At 47.1% G+C, this 23,682-nt stretch overlaps 1 protein-coding gene across 3 annotated transcripts; it reads right to left on the minus strand.

The window, feature by feature from the left end:
• Positions 1-366: 366 nt before the first annotated feature.
• PORCN (porcupine O-acyltransferase) lies at positions 367-10,986 on the minus strand. 3 transcript variants are annotated; one of them, XM_064483216.1, is made up of 15 exons: positions 10,871-10,986; positions 10,033-10,205; positions 8,589-8,781; positions 8,230-8,273; positions 7,791-7,852; positions 7,460-7,590; positions 7,327-7,344; positions 6,040-6,054; positions 5,818-5,943; positions 5,563-5,663; positions 4,483-4,559; positions 4,320-4,383; positions 4,119-4,204; positions 3,014-3,124; positions 367-655 (listed from the first exon to the last, which is right to left on the minus strand). In XM_064483216.1, the coding sequence occupies exons 2-15, from the start codon at positions 10,166-10,168 to the stop codon at positions 554-556; spliced, it is 1,266 nt and encodes a 421-aa protein (XP_064339286.1). In that variant the 5' UTR covers positions 10,169-10,205; positions 10,871-10,986; the 3' UTR covers positions 367-553. The 3 variants fall into 3 exon arrangements, with proteins under 3 accessions (XP_064339286.1, XP_031301153.2, XP_031301154.2); XM_031445293.2 differs by having other exon boundaries at positions 7,671-7,852; XM_031445294.2 differs by lacking the exons at positions 6,040-6,054; positions 7,327-7,344 and having other exon boundaries at positions 7,671-7,852.
• Between the last annotated feature and the right edge of the window lie 12,696 nt (positions 10,987-23,682).

The raw sequence follows: 23,682 nt of genomic DNA on the forward strand, positions 1-23,682 counted from the left end.
CCAACTATCCAATCTATCCTAAGCAGTGTTAGCCTCAGACTTATCATCCAATCATGAATGATAATAAATTGGCCACGAACCAATCACAACCTGCTCCCACTTCAGGTGTCCAGCTGCTAAACCTTTATCCATTCTGTGCCTCCTTTCTCACTCCTATTCGCCACTTAGCAGTGAAGAAAGTACCTTTTGTACATTTCCTACTTTTATTCGATAATAACAAACCGTATATAAAAAGGGACAAGGAAGGCGGGGAGGCCCTGGATCTCCCCCTCTCTGCTTCCCCAAGCATCCTCCACCCCTAGGCCCCAGAAGGGACCACTCCCTTCCCGCCTTGTGGTGGGTGGGGATTGACAGGCATGGAAATGATGTGTGTGTGTGTGTGTGTGTGTGTGTGTGTGTGTGTGTGTGTGTGTGTGTGTGTGTAGGGGTCTTGGGGGAGGTCAAGGATGGAGAGAGGGTCAAGAATTAGAGAGAGGGCCTTCCCTCATCCCCCATCAGAGGTGGGACCCTGAGGAGGGGTCTTGAGGGAGCTGTGAGGGTCCACATCTGTGCCTCAGCCTATGAGACGGTAGAAGATCCAGCATCCAAAAGTGACCCAGTGACTGGCCCAGCTGAGCTCTGACCACTTGTGGACAGTGTACGCCATGCCGTAGCCCTGTGGGAGAGAGAGAGGTGACGGTTGGTCCCACTCAGCAAGAACAAAGAAGGCCTCAAGAAAACCCATCCTTTGCTCAAGGATGTTTCTGTGACTTCACTGCAACCCTAGGTGAGGCCTGAGAGAAGAGACTGGGTACAATAAGAAAGGTAAGCAGATTTCGTTTTTTTTTTCCTTTTGTATTTTCTTCTCCTTTAAAAATCATTTTACAAGACAAGTCAAGGCAATCCCACTTTTTAGCCTGTACTCTCCCTTATAAATAAAGAGCTCCTGGAAATTGATTTTTTTTAAAAGACAAAAACTAGAGGAGAGGGTATAGCTCAGTGGTAGAGTGTGTGCTTAGCATGCACGAGGTCCTGGGTTCAATCCCCAGTACTTCCATTAAAAATAAATAAATAAACCTAATTACCCCCCACCATTTTTTTTCTAAAAAGACAAAAATTAACAAAGGAGGTGAGTAAGCCCTTTTCAGTAAAGGAAAAAAAATGGCTCTTAAACATATGAAAAGATACTCAGCCTCACTCATAATCTTCCTCCTCTCAAACTGGCAAACATCTCCATGAAGTCTGAGAGGCACAGTTGGTGGGGTGACAGGCAGGATCACACACTGCTGGTGGGAGGGCAAAAAGGTAACTTCTTCATCTTCTTGTCTTTCTTTTCAAATGGAGGTACTGGGAATTGAACCAAGTGCCTCATGCATGCTCAGCATGCACTCTGCCAACTGAGCTATACCCCCACCCCCTCCATCTTGTATCAAGAATAGATCCTATGGGGGTGGGAGGGTATAGCTCAGTGGTAGAGTGTGTGCTTAGCATGCATGAAGTACTGGGTTCAATCCCCAGTACCTCTATTTAAAGAAAATGTTTTAAATAGGATAAAATTTTTAAAAAAGGAATAGATCCTACAGCTCTTTCTGCCTCTTTCTGCACCTGTGGGAATCCACACACAATTGAAGGTATTACTTGCTGCAGCATCACTTACAATAGGACAGGAGTTGGGTGGGGAGGGTAGAGCTCAGTGGTAGAGTCCACATCTAGCATGCATGAGGTCCTTGGTTCAATCCCCAGTACCTCCATTAAAAAAACAGTAGTTAAAAAAAGTGAAAAAAAAACCAAAAAGCAATAGGAAAGGAGTGGAAATCATCTGAGTGTCCACCAATAGGGGACAAACTACATTGTGTCACAGTGGAAAAATATGAATGAGGACACTACTAATGTGGAAGATTTTCAGGAATTATTATGTGAAAAAGCAACATGCAGCACAGTGTCATTCATGTGTTACCTTTAGGGTAAAAATCAGGGGGAGGGAATGAAAATAGATTTTCTATATTTGCTTATTATGCTTAAGTGTTAGGACAATATTTGAATAAAAAGAATAAAAGTGCTTATCTGTAAGAGGGCAGGGGGTAAGACAGTAGGAGTAAGACTTTCCCCTGAACATCTTGAATAGTTTGGGGGTTTTTTGAACATCATTATTATTATTATTATTATTATTATTATTATTATTATTATTATTATTATTATTATTATTATTTTAATGGAGGTACTGGGGATTGATCCCAGGACTCATGCATGCTAAGCACGCCCTCTACCACTAACCTATACCCTCCCCCCAGTTTGGTTTTTGAACCATGTGATATGCATTAACTATTTTTAATACTTGAATTCAAATAAGGCAAAAACTTTATTTAAAAAGAAGCAAAACCCAGCTTTTGCACATTTAACCTGAGTAAAAAATTTTAAATTGTTTTTAATGACAAAGTATAAAATAATATAAAATAAAGTTTGATTTTCAGTTAAGAATTTAACTAAAAGAGAAGCAAGACCTGGATGGATCCTGCTAGAGCCATATGAATAAACATTATTTATAATTGTTTTTCATTTAAAAAGGAGTAAAATCTGGACTGTGCATACTCCACCTGAGTAAAAAATAGCGCATACATTTTATCATGTGCTTTTAAAATAGAATCCAGAATTTGCACAATGTAAGTAAAAATATTTAAAAAAAAATTAAATAAGAAAGAGAGTGTGCAAATTCGGCTGAAAGAAAACTATGATGAAATAATGAACTTAAAAAAAAGTAAAACCTGGATTTTGCCCTCCAGCTCCATGAAATAAATTTTATAAGTAAAATAAACATATTTTGCACACTTCACCCAAGTAAAAGACCCAACAGTGTGAATCAGCCGGAGGGACAATGGGAAAATTGGGACCAAGGAGCACAGGCTGCACGAGCTAGAGTCACACAACACAACATGAGATCCTCATGCCTTGCACGGCCTCCCCACCTTTGTCCTCAAGGTTCCCACAAGCAGGGACCACATCCCTGCGTAGTCACCAGCCCAGGGCCCCACCTCACCTGCTCTTCTGTGGTGTCGTCCACATCAACATCGAACAGAGAGCCCAGGTAGGCCAGGTGGAAGATGGCCAGGGCCCCAAAGAGCAGGTTTAAGGCTCGCACCCCCAGGCCCTGTGAGGGACAGATGTATATGCTTGGCAGCTGGACCTAATCACTGTCTCCTAGCCCCAACTGGGCAGGGGAGCCCAGGGAAACGCACAAGGCACAGGAATTAGGATGTCTAGGGCAACCCCCCCGCCGTAGGAAAGGAAAGGTTCTCCTATGGGAGCTCAAGGTGGGGTGGTCGAAGGATGAGGGTACTGTTAGCATGAGAGTGTCCAGGTTGGGGGAGATGTGAGTGTTCAGACAGAGAAGGAAACATGGCAGGTGGGGCTTTAAGTTGGTTTGGGTGGAAGACAAATCTGAAATTGTCCATACTTCTTTTTGCAAAAAGAATGAGAAAAAAAAAAAAAAAACCAAACCAAAGCAAATCCTCACCAAGACCTACAGGGCCCACCACTCACTTTGTTCAAGCCAAGCCACACTGGACTCCTCGCTGTTCCTCGAACAGTCCAGGCCCTCTCCCATCTCAGGGCCTTTACAGTGGTTGTTCCCTTTGCCTGAAATGCTTTCTTCCCTCACCTTCTTCAGTGAAAAACTCAAAAGTCACCTCCTCATTTAAACTAGAAACCATTCGCCCCCCTGATACTTCCCTTCCTCTGTCCCTTATGTGTTTTCACCTTGGCACTAATCACAATCTAACAAACTATCATACTTGATTTATTTTTCATTTCCTGTCTCCCCTGTTAAAATGTTTGTCCCAGAGGGCTGGGACTTTGGTCTGTTTTGTTCACTACTGTCTCCAGCTCCGCAAGAACAGTGCCTGGTACCAGCAGGCACTCAACAGATGTTCATCGGGGGAAACTAATGCCAGGTATGTAGACAGCAGTTGCTTGAGAAATGGTCATTAGAGAAATGGATGCCAGTGAATAGAGGTGAGGTTACGGGGCTGGTTCAGGCACTGAAAGGGGAAGTTGGTCACCCTCAGACAGATATAAAACAGAGATGGAAGTAATATTTTTCAGGGGGAGCGTTGGGCACAAGGTGGCCTAGGCTGAACCCTCACCAAGCGATGCTGGTGTGAACAGTCTGGTGGGCACCGTTTCGATAAGACGCAGGCACTGAGGATCCGAGCCAGGCGCTTTCGGAGAACTAGGGCAGATGGAGGGGGTGATAAGGGTGTCAGGTTAGCCTCCTGGTGGAGGGACAGTGGTTCCAGCTCCCCACCGACCTTCCATCCATCTGCTGGGCTGGGTTCTGCACTCACCGTGCTCCACGTAAGTGATAAATGCCAGGGACAGCAGCACCGCAGCCAGATGGAAACTGAAGCCCTGGCAGGGCAACGGTGGGGGGCGGTTAATGAAGTGAATGAGGAGGAGGCCCTGCCCCCCCACCGGGCTACCACCCCAGTCCCACTCTGCCCTGCTCACGTGCAGGAGGGCGCTGGCTGCATAGGTGACCAGCACGGCTGAGAAGGTCCCTAGGCGGAGAGCGTTCTTGAAAACATCTGCAGGGGGGGAGACTGAGTTGAGAGTCTCCCGAGATTCCCCCCTGCCCTTCCTCAGGGATGGGGTCATAGGCCAGGGTGAGGACACCCACCACCTCTTAGGGTCCCCAGGGATAAAGTCTCTTTATAATGGCCTCAAACTTCACATGTCTAAAACTTAGCTCCTGATCTTCCCTCCCAACCTGTTCCTCCCATAGTCTCCCCAAGTGCAGCCAGTGTCAACGACACCCTTCCAGTTCCTCAGGGCAAAACCCTCAGAATCACCCTTGATGTGCCCTCCCCTTACTCCCACAACCAAACTCTCAGCAAATCCCGTCATTTCCAGAATCTGATCTCTCCCCTCCATATGTACTGCCGCCCTCGCTCCCTCCCATCTGTCCTCACAGTAGCCAGAGGGCCCCATCACAACCCAAGTCAGCCCACAGCCCTCCTCTGCTTGGACCCAAGAAAAAGCCTAAGTCCTCCCCGTGGCCAGAGAGGCCCTAGAAGACCAGGCCCCCGTCACCTCTCTGACCCTACCACCTGCCAACTGGTCCCCTCACTCACTCTGATCCCACCAAACTGGTCTCCTCACTATTTCTCAAATGTGCCAGCTGGGATCCTGCCTCAGGACCTTTGCACTTGCTGTTCTTGCCATGTGTTAAATGCCTCCCCCGCATATCTGCATCGCTTGCTCTCTCACCCTCCCCAGGTCTTTGCTCAAATGTCAGCTCCTCAGTGGGACTTGCTCTGGCAAATGCATTTAAAATTGCAGCCACCCCCACCCAAACACTCCTGCTGACACTCCCAGATCATCTTTACCAGCTTTATTTTTTTTCACCATAGCACTTATCACCACCTGAACTATTGTGTATTTTTTTCTTCTTATCTGCTCCCTCTATCAAAATGTCAGTTCCACCAGGGCAGGGATTTGGGGTTTTTTTGGTCCCTGTGCTATCTTCAGCTTGTTTGAATGTGTGAAAGGGACGTGGGTTGAGGACTCCCGACTCTCTTGGTGACTCACAGTTATTTAGCCAATAAGACATGGGCAGGTTCCAGCTTGTGACAACTTCTACCATGGACCGGGGCAGCTCCACGTTCAGTGGCTTAGACACTGTCAGGTCCCTGTAGGCAAAAAAGAGATATGCAAACTCATTTGAGGATTTCAACCCATCTGACCGCCACGCTTTTGTTCTTGGCTGTTCCCTCCCCGGGGAGCACCCCCCCACATCTCCTCTGGGCACCCTGTGGGAGAGGGGGGCCCCCCAGCCCTCCCCACCATTCCAGGTGATCCTTCTCCTCGGTGAAGCCGGCCCCCGCCAGCGTGGCTGTGGCTTCAGACAGAAAGCCCACAAAATAGTTGCTGAAGTGGAAGGAGACAGCACTCTCGTAGGCTCGCAGCCACCTGGGGAGAAAGCCGGGGGGAGAGGCATCACTCCCGGGGCCCCAGGGTGACACCCCACCGTGTGGCAGCATCCCTGACCCCACTCTGTAGACTCACCTTACCATGGTGCCCCTAGGGCCCCCAGGAGTCAGGAAGGCAGCAGAGAAGAAAGGAAAGAGTCAGAGAGGCCCCGGAAGCTGGCCTGAGTTGCTCGTAGACGAGACAGACAGAAACATGGCAGCAAAAGGGATGCAGTATGACAGTCCCACCCATCCATCCATCCACCACCAGTAAGTCTCATGCAGTTCAAATGGCTGTGTGAGCCTCACCCGGTCCCGCAGCCTCACGTGGCCAGACATCCAGACCCAGCCCCTGTTAGAGGCCGACCTCACCACCCTACACACTGACACAGCCACGTGTCCAAACACACATTCGATCAGACTCCCAGACTTCCAGCTCTCTGACCTGACTCAGTGACCCTAAGACACGTGGAAGTCCTTTAGTAGGGCACGGAGACCACCAAGCACCCTGCTATGCACATGAACACAATTCTACACTCAAGGTAGTCATCCTGTCAGTTGTACAATCAGACACGGTCAAAAACAGGCCGCATCTTACACTGGAAAATGCTTAGGTTCTGGGATTCATGCATGGCTGCTTTGGCTGGGTGACACTAGGCCAAGTCATTCCCCCTTTCAGAGCCTCATTCAGCAGCAGACAGAATCAGTGGCCAGTAAGTGGGGGAGAGAGTCACACACTCAAACAGCCAGATGAAATCCTACAGTCACACCGGGGGTGGATGACTGGTCCTGCAGACAGGCACAGGCACGCAGTCGTTCATAACCCCTCAGCTAGACAACACCCCGGAGCCAGAGGAGGCAGACCCACAGGCAGAATCCACCACAGACACGCACGCACACCACATGCGACAGTCAGACCCATTCCCAGCCAGAGTTACAGACGAGTCAGACTTGACTTATCCAGGGCAGCCACATACCCCCGTCATTGACAATGGCACAGCCAGACAACCAGAATTCCAGTCCCACACAAGGAGCCAGTGGCTGATAGAAAAATAACCCATATACACCCCTAGCCAGAGTCACAGGTCAGTGTCACCAACCAGCATGTGTTTGTCACTCCCCGTTGTAGTCACAGCTTGCTTCTAATGGTGAAACAGTGGAACAGATGGATAGCCAGACAGTATGTGTTGGAGTATCCATTGTACATGGAGTCATAGGGCCAGTCTGGGTCAAACCACAGCCACAGACAGACATTCAGTCTCTGTCTAGTCATGGTAGACGGTCGGACAGTCTCAGACTTACAGAACCAATTGGTCACAGACTGTGCCCCACGCTGCATCCCCCCAGTCAGCCCCACTCGCTCTCAGCACCTGCCTTCATTTACCTGGCTTTGCGTTTCTTGCTGTAGTAACAGAAGACAGACAGAAGCATTAAGAGACAAGCTCAGAGCGGGGAGACCCCAGGTCCCTACCCAACCCCCCTCACTGCTGGGCAGAGGCCTCAAAGGCCGTGCTCACTTGCGAAGGAGGCGGTCACCATCAAGGGGGATGAAGTATGGAAAGAGGTAGGGGCCCACACAGGTGGACAGCACAAGGCACAGCAGGGCCAGCGCCAGGCTCCGGGCCACCTTCTGCAGCCATCGGCGGCTCTGTGGGGATCAAGACTCCATGAACACGGCCCCACGGTGGCTCCCACAGTCCCTGCCCGCCTGTCCACCCAGGACCTCACCAGTGGGCGGCCTTGGACAGCCTGTAGGTAGCTGTGGAAGGGTATCCAGGGCCCAAAGACGATGGTGCCCACGAAGTAGAGGTAGCCCATGAATTCCACGGGCGAGGGCACTGCACCCACCTCACCCCGGTCCAGGTCGAAGCTCAGAGACACCGCCTTCATGGCCACGATCATCTGGGCCCCTATGTGTGGTGCCCACAGTCAAGTGGATGAGCAGAGAGCGGGTCAGCGTGGGGGCACGGGGAACACCAGGTGAGAGGTGGCAGGAAAGAAGAGTCCAAGGGTGGACAGGTGGGCACAGGGTCAGACAGGCAGTCGAGCAGGTGGGTCCGGGACTGGCAGACACCCTGACTCAAGAGATTCCATGAGATGGGACAGACAGATGGGGAGAAGTCATGGTAGAGAAAAACACAGACGTAAGGGGGATCTGAGGTCTGCATGTCCAGTGGGCGAGGCAGATGGGGGAGAAAAGTGAGGAAGGAAAGACTAGGTTGGGGAGTTAGGAGATGTGGAGTGGGGCTGGAGGGCTGGGGCAGGTGAGAGGTCCAGGGCTGCCTACCTCGCATCTTGTGCCATGTCACCGTGTCCACCATGTGCATCTCACTGAGGAAAAAGGTGGTGGTCTTGGCCCTATGACTCCCATGGCCACAAAGGAGGGGGAAAACCCAGGTGCGAGGAGGATATACCTTCCCCTGCCCTGCACAACCTCATGAAGGAAGAGTTCTCCAGGGATCCCTCCTCCAGGGGGAGCCCAAGTCCAGCCTGTCCCAAAGAGCCTTCAGAAAGCACAAGTCTCTCAGAGTCCCCCCTCCAGCAACACCCCATGTCCTCCCTGTCCTGGACAGCCTCACGAGGAGCGATCTGGGGACCCACCCGCCCTTCTGCCGACAGCGTGGGGATGAGGACTCACACCCGTACCCCATGAGTAGGTAGATGAGGATGGTGACGGAGAGGAAGACGCCGCGATGGGAGGAATGTCGGCAGAGGAACAGCACGAGGTAGCACAGGAGGCTGAGCAGCACGACCCAAACCATGTGCAGCTGGAAGAAGTGGTAGAGGCTGAAGAACCCGCCTGCCACGGTGCTTGCGTGCTTCAGGTAGGACGGCAACCCTTTGCGTGAGAGAGACAGACAGAGACAGAGAGACAGAGGGAGAGAACAAGAAAGGGAATTTGAGCGGGACTGGTAGCAGGGCAACCCAGGCAGAGGGCACAGCCCAGGTAAAGAAAGGCTTAGAGGTTGGAATGGGATGGCAGGGGGCCCAAAGCAGGTGTTGGGGAGCTGGAGAGATGGAAGGGCTTGGGTTTAAAGAAAAGAGGCATCTATAACGGACATCTGGGGAACCCTGGAGGAAATCTGCATAACTTATATTGGATAATATTACTGCATCCAGATTGCATCTCCTGAGGGGTGATGGTTGAGACTGTAGTTTGGGGGAAGATGTCCTTGTTCTTGGGGGACACACAGAAAAGGATTGGGGGTACAGTGGCAGCAGGTTATTCAAGTGATTCAGGAAGATGATAGATAGACAGATAGATAGATAGATAGACAGATAGATAGATAGATAAACAGAGCGAGCTTATGTAGCAAGATGGTGACATTTGGAGAATCCAGTCGGGTAATGCATATATGGGTGTTCACTGCACTATTCTCTCAACTTAGCTTTTCAGTAACTTTGAAATTTTTCAAACTGATAAACCTGGGGGGAAAAAAAATAAAACATCCATTTAAAATAAAAGAATAAGGAAAAAGAAAGTGTAGAACCTCTGAATCTCAGATTTCCAAAATTCTCAGCATCCTATGGGAACCTTGGGGACTTGGAATCTTGTCATTTGGATATAGGCTTGCCACGATTGTGGAAACATTCCAGAATCCTAGAATCCAGAAAGCTTATGCCCTGATTCTAGAATGCCAGCATTTGGGAAGCTTAGAAGGTGAGAATTTTAACTTGTTGGAATCTCCAAACCCTATAACATGGTACTTGGGGATATGCGGTACTTTCCATCACCTTGTGACATCAGCATTTTCAGAATCTTATAACCTTGGGATGTAGACATTTCAGGATCCCAAGATCCAAGAACTTCAGCTTTCCAGAATCCCAGAACCCAGGAATACTGAAAGGCATGGCTTGGCATGGTTGGCATGGCAGGATGTGGCTTGCCGTGGTGGAGCATGAGGTGGCTGGGTGTAGTAGGACGTGGTATGGTAGAATGGTGCTTAACCTGGTGGGATGTGATAGGCTTGACGTGTCGGAGCCTGGCTGACTTGGCAAGACTTGGCAGGATAAGGTTTGGCTTGGTAGGGATGAACGTGGCAGGTGTGATATCCCTGGTGTGGTGGCCCATGGTGTGGCAGGCACTTACCAAGCCTCCAGAGGAGGCGGCAGGCGAGGCAGATGGCAAGGAGCAGCCAGATCTGGTCAAGACCCTGCTGGGCAGTAGGCAGGAGACAGCCCTGCAGCAGCTGCTGGAAAAATTCCTGGCGGCTGAAGGTGGCCATTGTGGACCCCCACGGATGGATGGACAGATGGATAGACCTGCCAAACGGGGGACATAGAGGGAGCTAGCTGGGAAGTCCACGGGGCAGACGATACTCAAGGGATGGACTTGAGCACTCAGATTTCAGTTTGGTGCTGTCCAACCCTTGTAGAGACACGGTACTGGGGGCTGGGAGAGGGTGTGAGTGTCAGGGACATCAGGCTGAGCCGCCAACTGTGTGTGTTGGGGTTGTCCTGGGTGCACACACACAGCCCGTAACCTGCGGTGAATGAAAGACCTGTGTTTCTTGTATGCTGGGAACAGTCCGGGTCCGATGGTGATTGAATGGTGTACATTCTAGGCCCGTATATCAAATGTGGGGGCCTCCCTGGTTTCCAATGTAGAGTCACTCTGTGTGGAGGGCAGAGAGGGAGATCCTGTGACACTTGGAGGCCGTGTGCATCTCTCCTTGAACGGATGTGGGGGGTGTCCTGTATCCCCTGCGCGCCCCATCCCACCCCTACCCGGCCTTTCCCGGCCGCCAACAAAGCCCTGCCCAGGCCCGGGGGCTGCAGGGAGGTGGAGGTGGTGGGAAGGGACACGGCAGAAGGGGTAGTTGGAAAGGTGATGGAGAGGGGCCCTAGTACACGCGCTGCAGACCCGCAAGGGGAGGCCGGCTCAGGATGTGAGCTGGAGAGCCGCGCGTGCACCACCGGCGACCTACCTGGCAGTAAGAAAGCTGAGGTCCAGGGGGCCGGGGACGCACCGCCGCCGCCACCGCCGCCGCCTCCTCCGGGCAGCCTCCCCCGCAGGCCGCAAGGCCGGGACCAGCTGCGGCTCCCAGGGCGGCGCGGAGAGCGGGCCCTTTAAATCCCGGGGAGGCCCGGCCGGCCGGCCCAGCCAATGAGAGGGCAGGAGCGGGGCGGGGACGGAGGAGGAGGGGAGCGGGAGGATGGAGGGAAGGAGGAGCGGGAGGTTGAGAGGAGCGGGGCGCAGGAGGACTTCGGCTCGCGGAACGTTCATTCCCGCACCTTTCCAACCTCTTGGGGTGCCAGTCCCTGAACGTTCGTGTCGGGAGGGCTTCTGGCCGCCCGGGAACGAACTGTCCAATCTCCAAATTCCTAATCCTTGGAAGCCCAGATGGGGAGGATGGCGGAGGGAGGAGAGAAAGCCTGCTCCCCTACCCGTCCGCCTCGCCCCCGAAACTGCCCACCCGCGCAAGTCAGCTTGACGCCGTTGTGCCCCGGTTTCATAGATGGGAAAATAAAGCGCGGTCTCTCCTTTCCCATCCTTTGAGGGAGCTCTGGGAATTCCCAGCCTTTCCCCCAACCAGGGACGGACTAGAAGAAACATTCACAAGTACTGACTGTGTCACTTAGGAGCACGAATTAGGCTCCTGTGCTTTCCCCTCAGGACTCCTGGTGAGCACTTAGCTTGTCGTTGAGAACTGATTTGACTGCTAACTCCTCCGCCGTACTCACTCCTGCACTGAAGGTAACCCAGCAACTATTGAGTTGTCCCGGTGAACCAGGAGATTAGTAGGGAGCACTGATTGGGAGCACTCATGAAGCACTTACAGCGTCCCCAACGATGGTTTGTCTTGGGCTCTATCAGCACCAAGTCTGAGGATTTATGCAGCACCGGCTGTTTGTTCTCCTACCCGGCTGGTGTCTGGACACTCCACTCTGTCCCAAGGCTGATGAAGGGCCTTTTCCCGGAGCATTTATTGGGCACATACTACATACTTCGTTATGAGATATAAGGGAGAAGGAAGCCAAGGTCAAGCTGGACCCCACCCTGACCTGAGGAACTAAGGAAAACAGGTTCTAATCAGATTGATGCCTGCCTGCATGGAGCTGGGCAAGCCATGCCCACTCCCCAGGCTTCAGTCCCCTTCTGTTAAACAAAAGAGAGGGATTAGCAGTTCTTTGCTTGGAAATACCAATGGCAATTGAAGAGAAATGTATGTCTCCTCTCTTAAAAAAAAATTAACGTGGTAGGGGTGGGTATAGCTCAGTGGTAGAGCACATGCTTAGCATGCACAAGGTCTTGGGTTTAATCCCCAGTATCTCCATTAAAAAATAAATAAACAGGGTGGGAAGGGACAGACTGGGATTTCAAAATGTAGAATAGATAAACAAGATTATACTGTATAACACAGGGAAATATATACAAGATCTTGTGGTAGCTCACAGCGGGAAAAAAAATGTGACAATGAATATATGTATGTTCATGTATAACTGAAAAATTGTGCTCTACACTGGAATTTGATACAACATTGTAAAATGACTATTACTCAATAAAAAATGTTTAAAAAAATAAATAAGCAAACAAACCTAATTACCCCTCCAATTTTTAAAAAAAGTTAGCATGAAGTTAAATGGAATTTTAACTCATAAATTAATATTTATGTATTACAAATAAAAACTATTTAACACAGTAGAATGTATATATCCGGTTGACCCTTGAATAACGCAGGTTTGAACCGTGCAGGTCCACTGATGGGAGGGTATTTTTCAGTGGTAAATACTACAATACTACACTGTTCTTCGTTGGTCGAATCTTTGGATGTGGAGGAACTGCAGATATGGCGTGCCAACTATAAATGATACGTTGATTAACACCCGCCCCCCGTTGTTCAATGGTCAACTCTAATGAGTAATTACATAGGCCAGATGCACCAATACTAATTCCTTCCTTTAACAGCAGAATACAGGTCATACACTTTATGAATTACACTTCATTCTACTTTTTTTCCATCAGTTTTCAAACATACTCAAGTTGAGTCAACAGTGACCCACAGCACAAGCCAGAAATATTTCCCTCGGTTGCAAAATCTGGCATTTAAAACTAGGTGATCCTCACCAAGCCAGACCCTGAGCTTCACAGACTTGATTGTTTCCACCTAGTCTTTTGATTTCTGTGACAAAGAACTAGTCTCTAGATTCTAGGACATATAAAGGGTATCTACAAATCTATAAGAAAAGGACAAACAATACACTAGAAAATGGACGTGGACATGAGTGAATAGTAATTCACAGCAGAAGACATCTGAAGTGCACAAGATGTATAATATATGAAAAGATTGCTCATTCTCTTTAGTTATCAGGGAAATGCAAAATTAAAACAACAATTAGATACTGTTTCACATCTACTAGGTGTGCTGTTTCATATTTCTACCGCTGGAACTTAGTGGAGAGTGAGCATTCAATAAATATCTGTCAGATTTTACAGCCTTTGTAGTCATTCTGGGTTATGGTTTCTAGGACATTTTAAATGGTCTCCCTGTAATTAAAGAGATGAAAATTAGGACAACGCGATCCCATTTTCGCTTATTAGATTGGAAAGAAAGAAAGAAAGAAAGAAAAAAGAGCCAAGCCTCAAAATAATAACATATTTACTTTCTCTTTCTGTGTCTCTCTCCCTGTCTCTCTTTTTCTCTCGGTATCTATTTATCTATAATTTTTTCTTAAGTATTTGATAATAGTTGCAGGGGTGATGCCCTTTCAGTTAAATACTTCAGTATGAATTTTCTAAGAACAAGGACATTTTCTTACCTTTGTACCAGCAAAGTACAACTGTTCCGATTTCTCCACATCTTCACACTTTGTTATCTGACTTTTTGATTCTAGCCATCCTAGTGGGTATGCCAATACTGTCCTCTCCTAGGAAAAGGAAATCCTAGGTCACGAGCCGCATTCCTTTATCAGGTCTTTTTGGTCCCTTTCAATCTGGAACAATGTCTCAGTCTTCCATTAACTTTCACGATCTTGATGTTTTTGAAGAGCACAGGTCAGTTCTTTGGAAGAATGTCCTTCAATTAGGGTTTATCTGATGTTTCCTCAGGATTAGATTTGGATTATGCATTTTTTGGCAGGAATTCCACAGAAGTGACGCTGTGTTCTACTTGGTGTATCCGGAAGCACGAAGTATTGCTTAATTTCAAAATTGTTGGTATTAGCTTTGATCATTCGATTAACGTAGTGTCTTCCAGGTTTCTCCTCTGTAAAGGTACTCTTTTCCCTTTGTAATTAATAAGTATCTTATAGGGACATACTTTGAGACTATGTCACTCTCCAATTTTTCTTCAAACTTACATTCACTATCTAGCATACATTGATGATTCTTGCCTGAAGCAATTACTACTATGATGGTGGCCAAAAGATGATTTTCTTTTACATGTGTAGCTGGGATTTTACTGTGCCAAAGAGCTTTCTCTTCTTCCCCATGTATTTATTCATTTGTTTATTTGTATCACTATGAGATTCATAATTTACAGGTTAAAATCTGTTACTACTATATGTATTTATAAAAGTAGCTTAATTGAGATCTAATTTACATACCATAACTCGAGTTAGTTGTACAATGCAATGGTAGTTAGTATATTTATAGACTTGTGCAAAAATCACCACAATCTAATTGTAGGACATTTTGATCACCCCCAAAAGAAACCCTGTGGCCATTAGCAGTCACTCCCTTTCTGCCCCTGACAGCCCTAGATAACCTCTAATCTCTTTCTAGATTTGCTTATTCTGGACATCGTATATAAATGAAATCACATAATAGGTCATCATTTGTATCTTGTCTCTGTCACCAAGCATAATTTTTAAACCTGTGATAAAAATACATGTAACATGAAGTTTAGCATCTTAACCGTTTTTAAGTATTGTTCAGTGGCATTAAGTATACCCACATTGTTGTGCAATCAGCACCACCATCCAGCTCCAGAACTGTTTTCATCTTTCCAAACTTAAACTCCGTACCTATTAAACATCAGCTCCCTATTTCTCCCTCCTCCAACCCCTGGCCACCACCATGCTACTTTCTGTTTCTATGAATTTGGCTACTCTAAGTACCTCATGTAAATGAAATCATATAGTATTTGCCCTTCTGTGACTGGTTTATTTCACTTAGTACAATGTCCTCAAGGTTCATCCATATTGTAGCATGTGTCAGAATCTCCTTTTTAAAGACTGAATAATATTCCATTTTGGTGTATATGCCACATTTTGTTTATCCAGCTATCCATTGGTGGACACTTGGGTTGCTTCCTCCTTTCAGCTATTATGAATAATGCTGCTATGAACATGGGTATACAGATAGCTCTCTGAGTCCCTGCTTTCAATTCATTTGGGTATATATCCAGAAATGGAGTTGCTGTATCATATGGTAATTCTACTTTTAGTTTTCTGAGGAACCACCATATTGTTTTCCACAGTGGCTGTACCATTTTACATTCTCACTAACAGTGCACAAGAGTTCTGATAAGTTTAGCCTTACCAACACTTGTTATTTTTTATTTTATTTATTTATTTTTATAGTAGTCACCCTAATGGGTATGAGGTGGTATCTCACTGCGGTTTTGACTTGTATTTCCCTAATGATTAGTGAGATTTAGCTTCTTTTCATGTGGTTCTTGGCCTCGATTATATATATTCTTTGGAGAAATGTCTATTCAAGTCCTTTGTCCATTTTTAAATGGAATTGTTTGTTGCTGTTGTTGTTGTTGAGTTGTAGGGGTTCTTTATATATTCTGGATATTAGCCCCTTATCAGACAGATATATGATTTGTAAATATTCTTTCCCGTTCCATGGGTTGCCTTTTCACTCTGTTGATTGTGTCCTTTGATGTGTGGAAGTTTTTCACTTTGACCTAGCTAACTTACCTATTTTTTTGTTGCCTATGCTTTTAGTAGAAATCCAATCCAATGTCATGAAGCTTTCACCTATGTTTTCTTCTAAGGGGTTTATAGGTTTCAGCCTTACATTTATATCTTTGATCCACTTTGAGTTAATTTTTGTGTAAGATGTGAGATAAAGCTCTGACTTCATCCTTTTGCATGTGGATATCCACTTTTACCAACACCATTTGTTGAAAAGAATTATCAGTATTTTAATGCTCAGATTGTTCTAGTTTTGGCCAGAGGGAGTCTCTTCGAGCTGGCTGTGTCCTTTTGACATGTCTCCATCATTTTTAAAAAATTCATTTATTTTTACTGAAGTGTAGTCAGTTTACAATGTTGGGCCAATTTCTGGTGTCCAGCATAATGTTTCGGTCATACATGTACATACACATATTCCTTTTCATATTCTTTTTTCATTATAGTTTACGTCTCCATCATTTTTTGAGCACATCCTTTCTTTTGATCATATCAGGATGTTTCAGGCCCATCTTGTACTTTCCTAGTCCTGGCCCTGGAGTCAGCCATTTCCCCCAAGGAGCCTTGTTTCCTTTTAGTGGACAATGGCACTGAGGACACCAAGATCTGGGTCCTAGAACTGCTCATTGCTTCTGTCATGTTGCTGATTCTAGGCCTTCTCAGTGGACAGAGATAGGATATAAATATGAATGTGTATATGTAGTGAATCCATATATACATATGTATGTAAATCCATACTCACATCTATCTTTCTACCTGTATATTAAAATCCACAATAAGTTCTGACTGAAATCTACAATACCAATGTCACAGAGAAGAAAAGCTGTTATTCACAACACCCCAGTGTTCGTAGACTTTTCCTTTTCTGTTTGTAACTCCCTTCTCCAACAGTGAGAAACCCGATCCTCATTATCCACAAGAATTTTACTTATTTGCTCAGTCCTAAAATACACATTCAGTAATTTCAGATTCACTAACCTGATTCACTGTGGAAGATAAGCCTACCAACCAGAGGCCAGTGTTTGTTACAGTCCTTTTTGTCTTTAGCCTGATGGATACCTTGTTCAAAAGTTACTTGGGTTAGTTCTTCCTGCTCCCCTTTGGGTGAGGCTGTATTTGAAATATGACTAAGGTTCATTTGTTTCTGTTTGTATTCTATTTTTGGATTCCGCCCCCATCTTTGTTAATTTCATTTATTTTTTTAAGTATGTGAAACATTAAGGTGGTTTCAAAAGTCAGAACTGTATGGGGGAAGTGTATAGCACAGTGGTAAAGCACGTGCTTAGCATGCATGTGGTCCTGGGTTCAATCCCCAGTACCTCCGGTAAAAAAAAAGAAATTATATCAAAAAGTATGTTGTTGTGACAAGAAGTGTCATTTCTCTGTCCCATTCCTTTTAGCTGGCTCCCACCCAGCCCTCTAGGCAACCATTCTCAATAGGTACTGGTTTAGCCTTTCTACGTTTCTTTTTGTAAAGATAAGCAAATATACATATGTTTTCTTATATCATCTTGTTTCTTACTCGAGGGGTTGTATACTATAGATGCTTTTGTGCACTTTGCTTTTTCCAGTTAACAATGTGTCTTGGAAATCACTCCTCCTTCATCCATAGTTTTCTTCCTTAGTCTTTTTACAGCTGCATAGCACTCCATTGTGTAACTGTACCACAGTTTATTCGACCAGTGTCTGTGTCTAGGAACTGACATTGTTGCCAATATTTTGTAATTATCAATCATGCTACAACGAATTACTTTATGCATATGTATGTTCACATTGTGGGAGGTGTATCTTTAAGGCAAATGGCTGGAAGTGGGATTGCTGGGGCAAAAGAGAAACACATTTGAGTTTTTGTTAGATGTCAAATTCCCTTGCACTGGGGTTGTAAAAAGGACATTTTCAAAAGCACGGAGAAGAAAAGCTGCTATTCACAAGAGAAACCAAACAGTCTTCCTTGCTGCCATTCATTAGTCCATGTTGGTTTTAAGACTGAGGGATTTAATTTCACAAAGACTGGTTTTTACAGAGCGATTTAATTTCACCAGCATTGTCGGAGCCTCTGCAGGTGGCTACACCCTCCCGCCACACAACCTGATGCTGTTATAGGAACTGTTTAGTTCACAGAAGCAGCAACTGAGGTCACGAGTGATAAGCCATGAGGGGCCCTCTTGGACTGTCTGGGCTATAGGCAATTTTAGAGATGAAACATTTGTTTCTTTGTGGGATCCCAGGCCTCCCAGGAAAATCTGATTAAAGCCCTCTCCTTAGTAAAAAGCCGAGAAAGAGAAAAGCAGTCTGTGCATCCAGGAGCTGGGCTAGAACTCACAACCAGACCTCGGTGTCCTCCCGTTGAATGTGAAGAGTTTCATAGTGCACCAGCCCCAAACAAGGTCACTCTGCGACCCGCCAGAGATCAAGACAAGAACAAGACCGCCCATAATCATGTCTGAACACGGAACATGAACACTAGCCAAGCCACAGAGATGACCAAGTAGTCCCCTAACCTGGTTATATGCTGCCAATTACAATTCCCAATTACAACTTGAGCCTCACTTTAATCTTCCCTCTTTCTAGAGATTTAAGATCCCCAATCATAGAATCACCCCACCTCCCATCCAGAGCAAAGCCCTGCTTCCTTAAACCCTGCCCCAAATCATGTACCCACTAGCCCAGATCCTAGAAGTTCTCTCCTGCGTCCTCTACTGAGACACCCCACAGTTCCCCACAGTGTGCATTCTCTCTTGTTGAAACGGGCAGTCAACCAATTTTGTTCAACCACCAGTGTATTCCTGGGGGGGTCTTTGGCTGGAAGGCTTTGACATCATTTACAGAGCTGGCTGCAAGTTCAAGGGCTCTTTGGACCCTCTAGTCCTCAGACTCCTAATTAAGTGGGCTGGAGCCTGGAGCATCATTAAATAGATGGAGAAAGTAAGATCTAGACAGATTAAGTGACTTCCTCAAAGTCCCCGCCTCCGAGCTGGTAGCTGGATGTGAATTGGAAGCCATGCTGGCTGACCCCAAGGTGAAGTGTGTCCAGCAGACACAGGACCTGTCCCCAAGCCCATTCTAGCCCAGCTAAACCCCAACAGGAAGGCAACAGCGCCCCACCCCCCCGCCACCTGCCCCCGGGGGCCACAGAACTGCCTACAGCACACACACGGGCTCAGATCTGAAGGATGGCTTTTTTTTTTCTCCCCACCCTAGTTTTTTCTTTCTGTTGATTGGAGCAGTAAGATCCCAGGTTGAGGTGAGGGATGCAGGAACCCCCACACCTGGGTTGCCCTCAAGGCGTTTCAGGCAGTGAGGTCTCAACCCAAAGGGCTTCCTCTTTCCTGGTCCACCTGCTCTGGTTCCGGGCTCTGGCCCCTCACAAACCCCATCACCAGGAGCATGCTTCATTCCCATCTTTCTGTTTCTCATCTCATACCTCCCTGTCTTGGCCCATGCCATCCCCTCAGTCTGGAATGCCTTCCTCCACTTCTCATCCTCAGCCTCTCCTAATTTCCCTTTAAGACCCAGCTTGGTGTCACCCATCAGGTAGGGGAAACCTTTCCCACCTCCTGCCTCTGGCACTTCCACACCCTGGAGAGACCCTCCCTTCATTAGCCTTATCACCCAGAAGCGCCTGTCTCCCCGCTAGGCAGGGCCTGCATATCTGTTCTGTCTGGGGCCCCCAGTTTCTGCACTGGGCTGAGCTGGGCTGGGCTTCCAGGCAATGCCCAGCAAGTGCTGACTACAGGACCCCATCAAGCAGCTGAATAGCGTGGGTGAAGGAGGGGTGGTAAGACTGGCCTCTGCCTGCCTGAAGACCACTTGGGATGGGGCTGCCAAGGGGACTCTCTGGGTCTGGGGGACCCCACGTTTCACCCTGCAGTCCTATTGCCCTCAGCTTCCTGCCTTAACCCATCTACCAGCTGCTGCCCCCTCCACAGCTCTTGGCACCCCAGGGCCTCCTGGCACACCGTACCCTTACCCCAGGTCCCTCTGGTGCCCCAAGATCTGACTATACTGACCTCATGTTGAGCTGTTTAAGCTGTCCCCTTTTCCCGACAGGGTCTGACACCTGGAAGTATGCAGCACAGGGGTTGGTTCAGCCATGTCATCCCTACTGCACGTCCTCGACTGTCCTGCTGGCTCTTGGTCCCCTATGCAAGACAACACCATCTCACAGAGCCAACAGTGTCCAATGCTTATGACAAGGAGTTTAGGATGGCTGGCTTTGTTCCTTCCTTCCTTCCTTCCTTCCTTCCTTCCTTCCTTCCTTCCTTCCTTTCTTTCTTTCTTTCTTTCTTTCTTTCTTTCTCTCTTTCTCTCTTTCTCTCTTTCTTTCCTAAGGTTTATTTATTTATTTTAATGGAGGTAACTGGTTATTGAACCCAGGACCTCATGCATGCTAAGCACGCGCTCTACCACTGAGCTATAGCACTCCCCCCTCCGATAGTTTCTTAGATAAAAATATTCAGCTATACTCAGGAGATTTCAGAATCTCCTTCCCTAGAGGAAATTCTTAGAGCCCCAGTTAAGAGTGACCTCCACCTTCTGGTTAGAGATGCTCTCCAGCACGGCTGCCCAGCACTCCCTTCCCTCCTCTTCCCTTGGCAATGTGGCCTTGCATCCTGCCAGCACCCCCAGCATTGCAGAACCAGGTACGTGGGGATGCACATGCCTAATGGCCCCAAACCACACTGGGTCCCTTGCACATGTCCCCAGAGCATGTGGCATGGACTGGAGTTCATGATTGCATCTGCACACCAGCCAGCCGTCTATCCATCCATCTGTCCATCTGTCCATCCATCTCAGAGACAGTTCCCTCAAAGCATCATTTCTGAGATTTGGAGTCTTTCTGTTTCTTTGAATCACCGGCGGATTTGCCATTCATGTCTCCTTGAGGCCTGAAGCAAGAGCGGGCTGGCCACTCCCAGGTCTCTGGCCACACTCTCAAGGTACTGGCTCTTTGGCTCAAATGTCACCCTTGGCTTTCCAGGGCCAGGAATGAAAGGTCCCTGCTCATCTTTCCAGTGTCAACTTCCACCTCATCCTTTCATCCACCCGATTTTTCCACCACACTCACCTCTCTTATGCCTCCCAGAATCCACCCACGCTATTCCCACTTTTAAGAATGGCCTTCCTGCATCTCTCTCTTGGGATCACAGAATCATGCGGTGAAATATGCCCATGGATGTCTCTCCAGCTAGGCTGGGAGGGCTTAAAACCAGGGAGTAGATGGGACTCATGCTTGCATTCCCAGTGCATTGCATGGGCTGGAGCCACAGCAGTCTCCAGTTATGTGGGCAGGTAGAGGGTTGGGTAGGTGTTTGAGTGGGTGGATGGGTGGATGAATGGATGAATGAATAGGTGAATAGGAAAAAAATTAACATATGTATGTATATTCATGACTGGAACATTGTACTGTACACCAGAAATTGACACATTGTAACTGACTGTACTTCAATTAAAAAAAACAAATTAAAACAATAACATTTTTCATATATTTAGTTAAATAAAATATATGATTAAAATGAAAAAATAGGTGGGTAGGTGGGTCACTAATGGGTGGATGAATGGGTGCAAGCCTGGGCGAGGGGTTGGGTGATGGGTGAGTGAGTGGATGGATGGAAAAGTGGGTGATGACTATTCTAATGCTTTGGGGTTTTTTGTATTTGAAATTTTTTTCTTTTTCTTTTTTTTATTGAGGTATAGTCAGTTATAATGTGTCAATTTCTGGTGTACAGCATAATGTTTCAGTCATACATATATTCATTTTCATATTTTTTCATTATAGGTTACTACAGGATATTGAATATAGTTCCCTGAGCTATACAGAAGAAACCTGTTGTATATCTATTTTATATATATTAGTTAGTATCTGCAAATCCTGAATTCCCAACTTATCCCTTCCCACCCCTTTTCCCCCCGGGAACCATAAGTTTGTTTTCTGTGTCTGTGAATCTGGTTCTGTTTTATAAGTTCATTTGTGTCTTTTTTCAGATTCCACATGCAAGTGATGTCATACAGTATTTTTCTTTCTCTTTCTGGCTTTCTTCACTTAGAATGATGATCTCCATGTCCATCCATGTTGCTGCAAATGACATTATTTAATTCTTTTTTATAGCTGAGTAGTATACCACAGCTTCTTTATCCAGTCATCTGTCAATGGACACGTTCTAATGTTTTGACCTGTCCTGTCTGCTTCCTGGACCCTCCCCTCTGTCCTCCCCGCAACACAGAACTTATCTGTTATTATCCAGAAGAACAATCCGCTCTCTTCAGAAAGATCCTTCCTCAGTGTTAGAAATTGAAGGTGATGAAGCCACATCTACGCAACAACTTTGGAGCAGAGCTGAAGTGACAGGTTGACAGTTGGACAGACAGATCCCTCAGAGCAAGGGAACCGAAGAGCCTGGAGCTCTGATGTGCCTGGGAGGGCCAGCTGCCTTGCATGGAGACCTAAGATAGGAAGGAGATTTCTCTTTCCTCCTGGGCTGCCTCAGGGCTGCTAGAGCCACTGCGAACTTGGAGGTCTCCCCAGAGATCGCCTCTTCCTATTTCCACACTGCCCTGAATTCCACCATTAGATGAAATCATTTCCAGTAAGGCTTTGTCTTCTTCAGACAGCCTCTGCCACAAACATGTTAACTGCTTCTGGATGACTGACATTTTAGTATAAAATACCTTTTAATCTGTCATGGGAGGCAGAATTTCCGGTGGCCAAGAGAGATGAGGTAACTTTACTGTGTAAACCTGTGACCCTCTAAATGGGCAGAGAGGGGCGGAGGCTGCCAGTGATTTGACTGAAGGGTTCTGTGAGTCGTGGCTGACTGTAGGAGGCAAACATTCCTTTTGTTAACTCAACACCCTTCCCCTTTTCTTTTAAACACCACCTACCTTCCTTCCTTCCTTCCTTCCTTCCTTCCTTCCTTCCTTCCTTCCTTCCTTCCTTCCTTCCTTTATGGAGGTGCTGGGGATTGAACCCAGGACCTCATGCATGCTAAGCATGCACTCTACCACTGAGCTATACCCTCCCCCTCCCCCTCCATTTTCTTTTGACTACATGCCTCCCTCTACCCCAGTGTGTGTGGTTCTTCTGGGGCTAACTACCCCCAGCCCAGTCCAAAGCTCCAGGGGTGGACCCATGACTAGCATGGCTGATCAGGACAATCTGTCATCCTGACCACAGGATCAGGAATGGGCATGTGACCCAAGCCAGGCCACATGACCTGAAGCTGGGACTACAGGGAAAGAGGCTTCCCTTTCCCCCTATCTGTTCAGGTGGAGGTGCAGTGGCCACCCCAGGAGAGGAGCTGCTGAGAATAACGCTGTCAAAGAAAAAGCAGAGCCCAGTCCCAGTGAGAGAGAGTTCTCAGATGTGAAGTGCACACCCAGGTCTCTTCAGTTACCGGAGTAAGTCCATTGTCCTTCAGATGGTTTGACTTGTGTTTCTGTCTTTTACAACCCACAGATCCCTGAAGAACACATCCACCTTCCTGCCCTCTCCTGCCCCAGTGAGGTTCTCTGCTCATTTTCAAGATTGATCCTTTGACAATGCCTCACCTTCTTCTTTTTATCTGTCTTTCACATTTTTCAATGGCTCGATTACTGATTTATTAATCATTAATCTAGGGGGGAGGGCATAGCCCAGTGGTAGAATATGAGCTTAGCGTGCACGAGGTCCTGGGTTCAATCCCCAGTACCTCCGTTACCAATCAATCAATCTAATTACCTCCCCCAACCCCAGAAAAAAGAAAACATACATGTTAAAAAATCAGAAAAAATAATTAACTTAAATCCTAGACCCCAAATAGGAATATGATGTTTGTATATTCCTAGCGTTGACCCATTGGGTCATTTACAACAGAAGCTAGACAAGAGTTTGCTTTGT

The sequence above is a fragment of the Camelus dromedarius genome, chromosome X (assembly GCF_036321535.1).
Source record: "Camelus dromedarius isolate mCamDro1 chromosome X, mCamDro1.pat, whole genome shotgun sequence".
Classification (NCBI taxonomy): Eukaryota; Metazoa; Chordata; class Mammalia; order Artiodactyla; family Camelidae; genus Camelus; species Camelus dromedarius.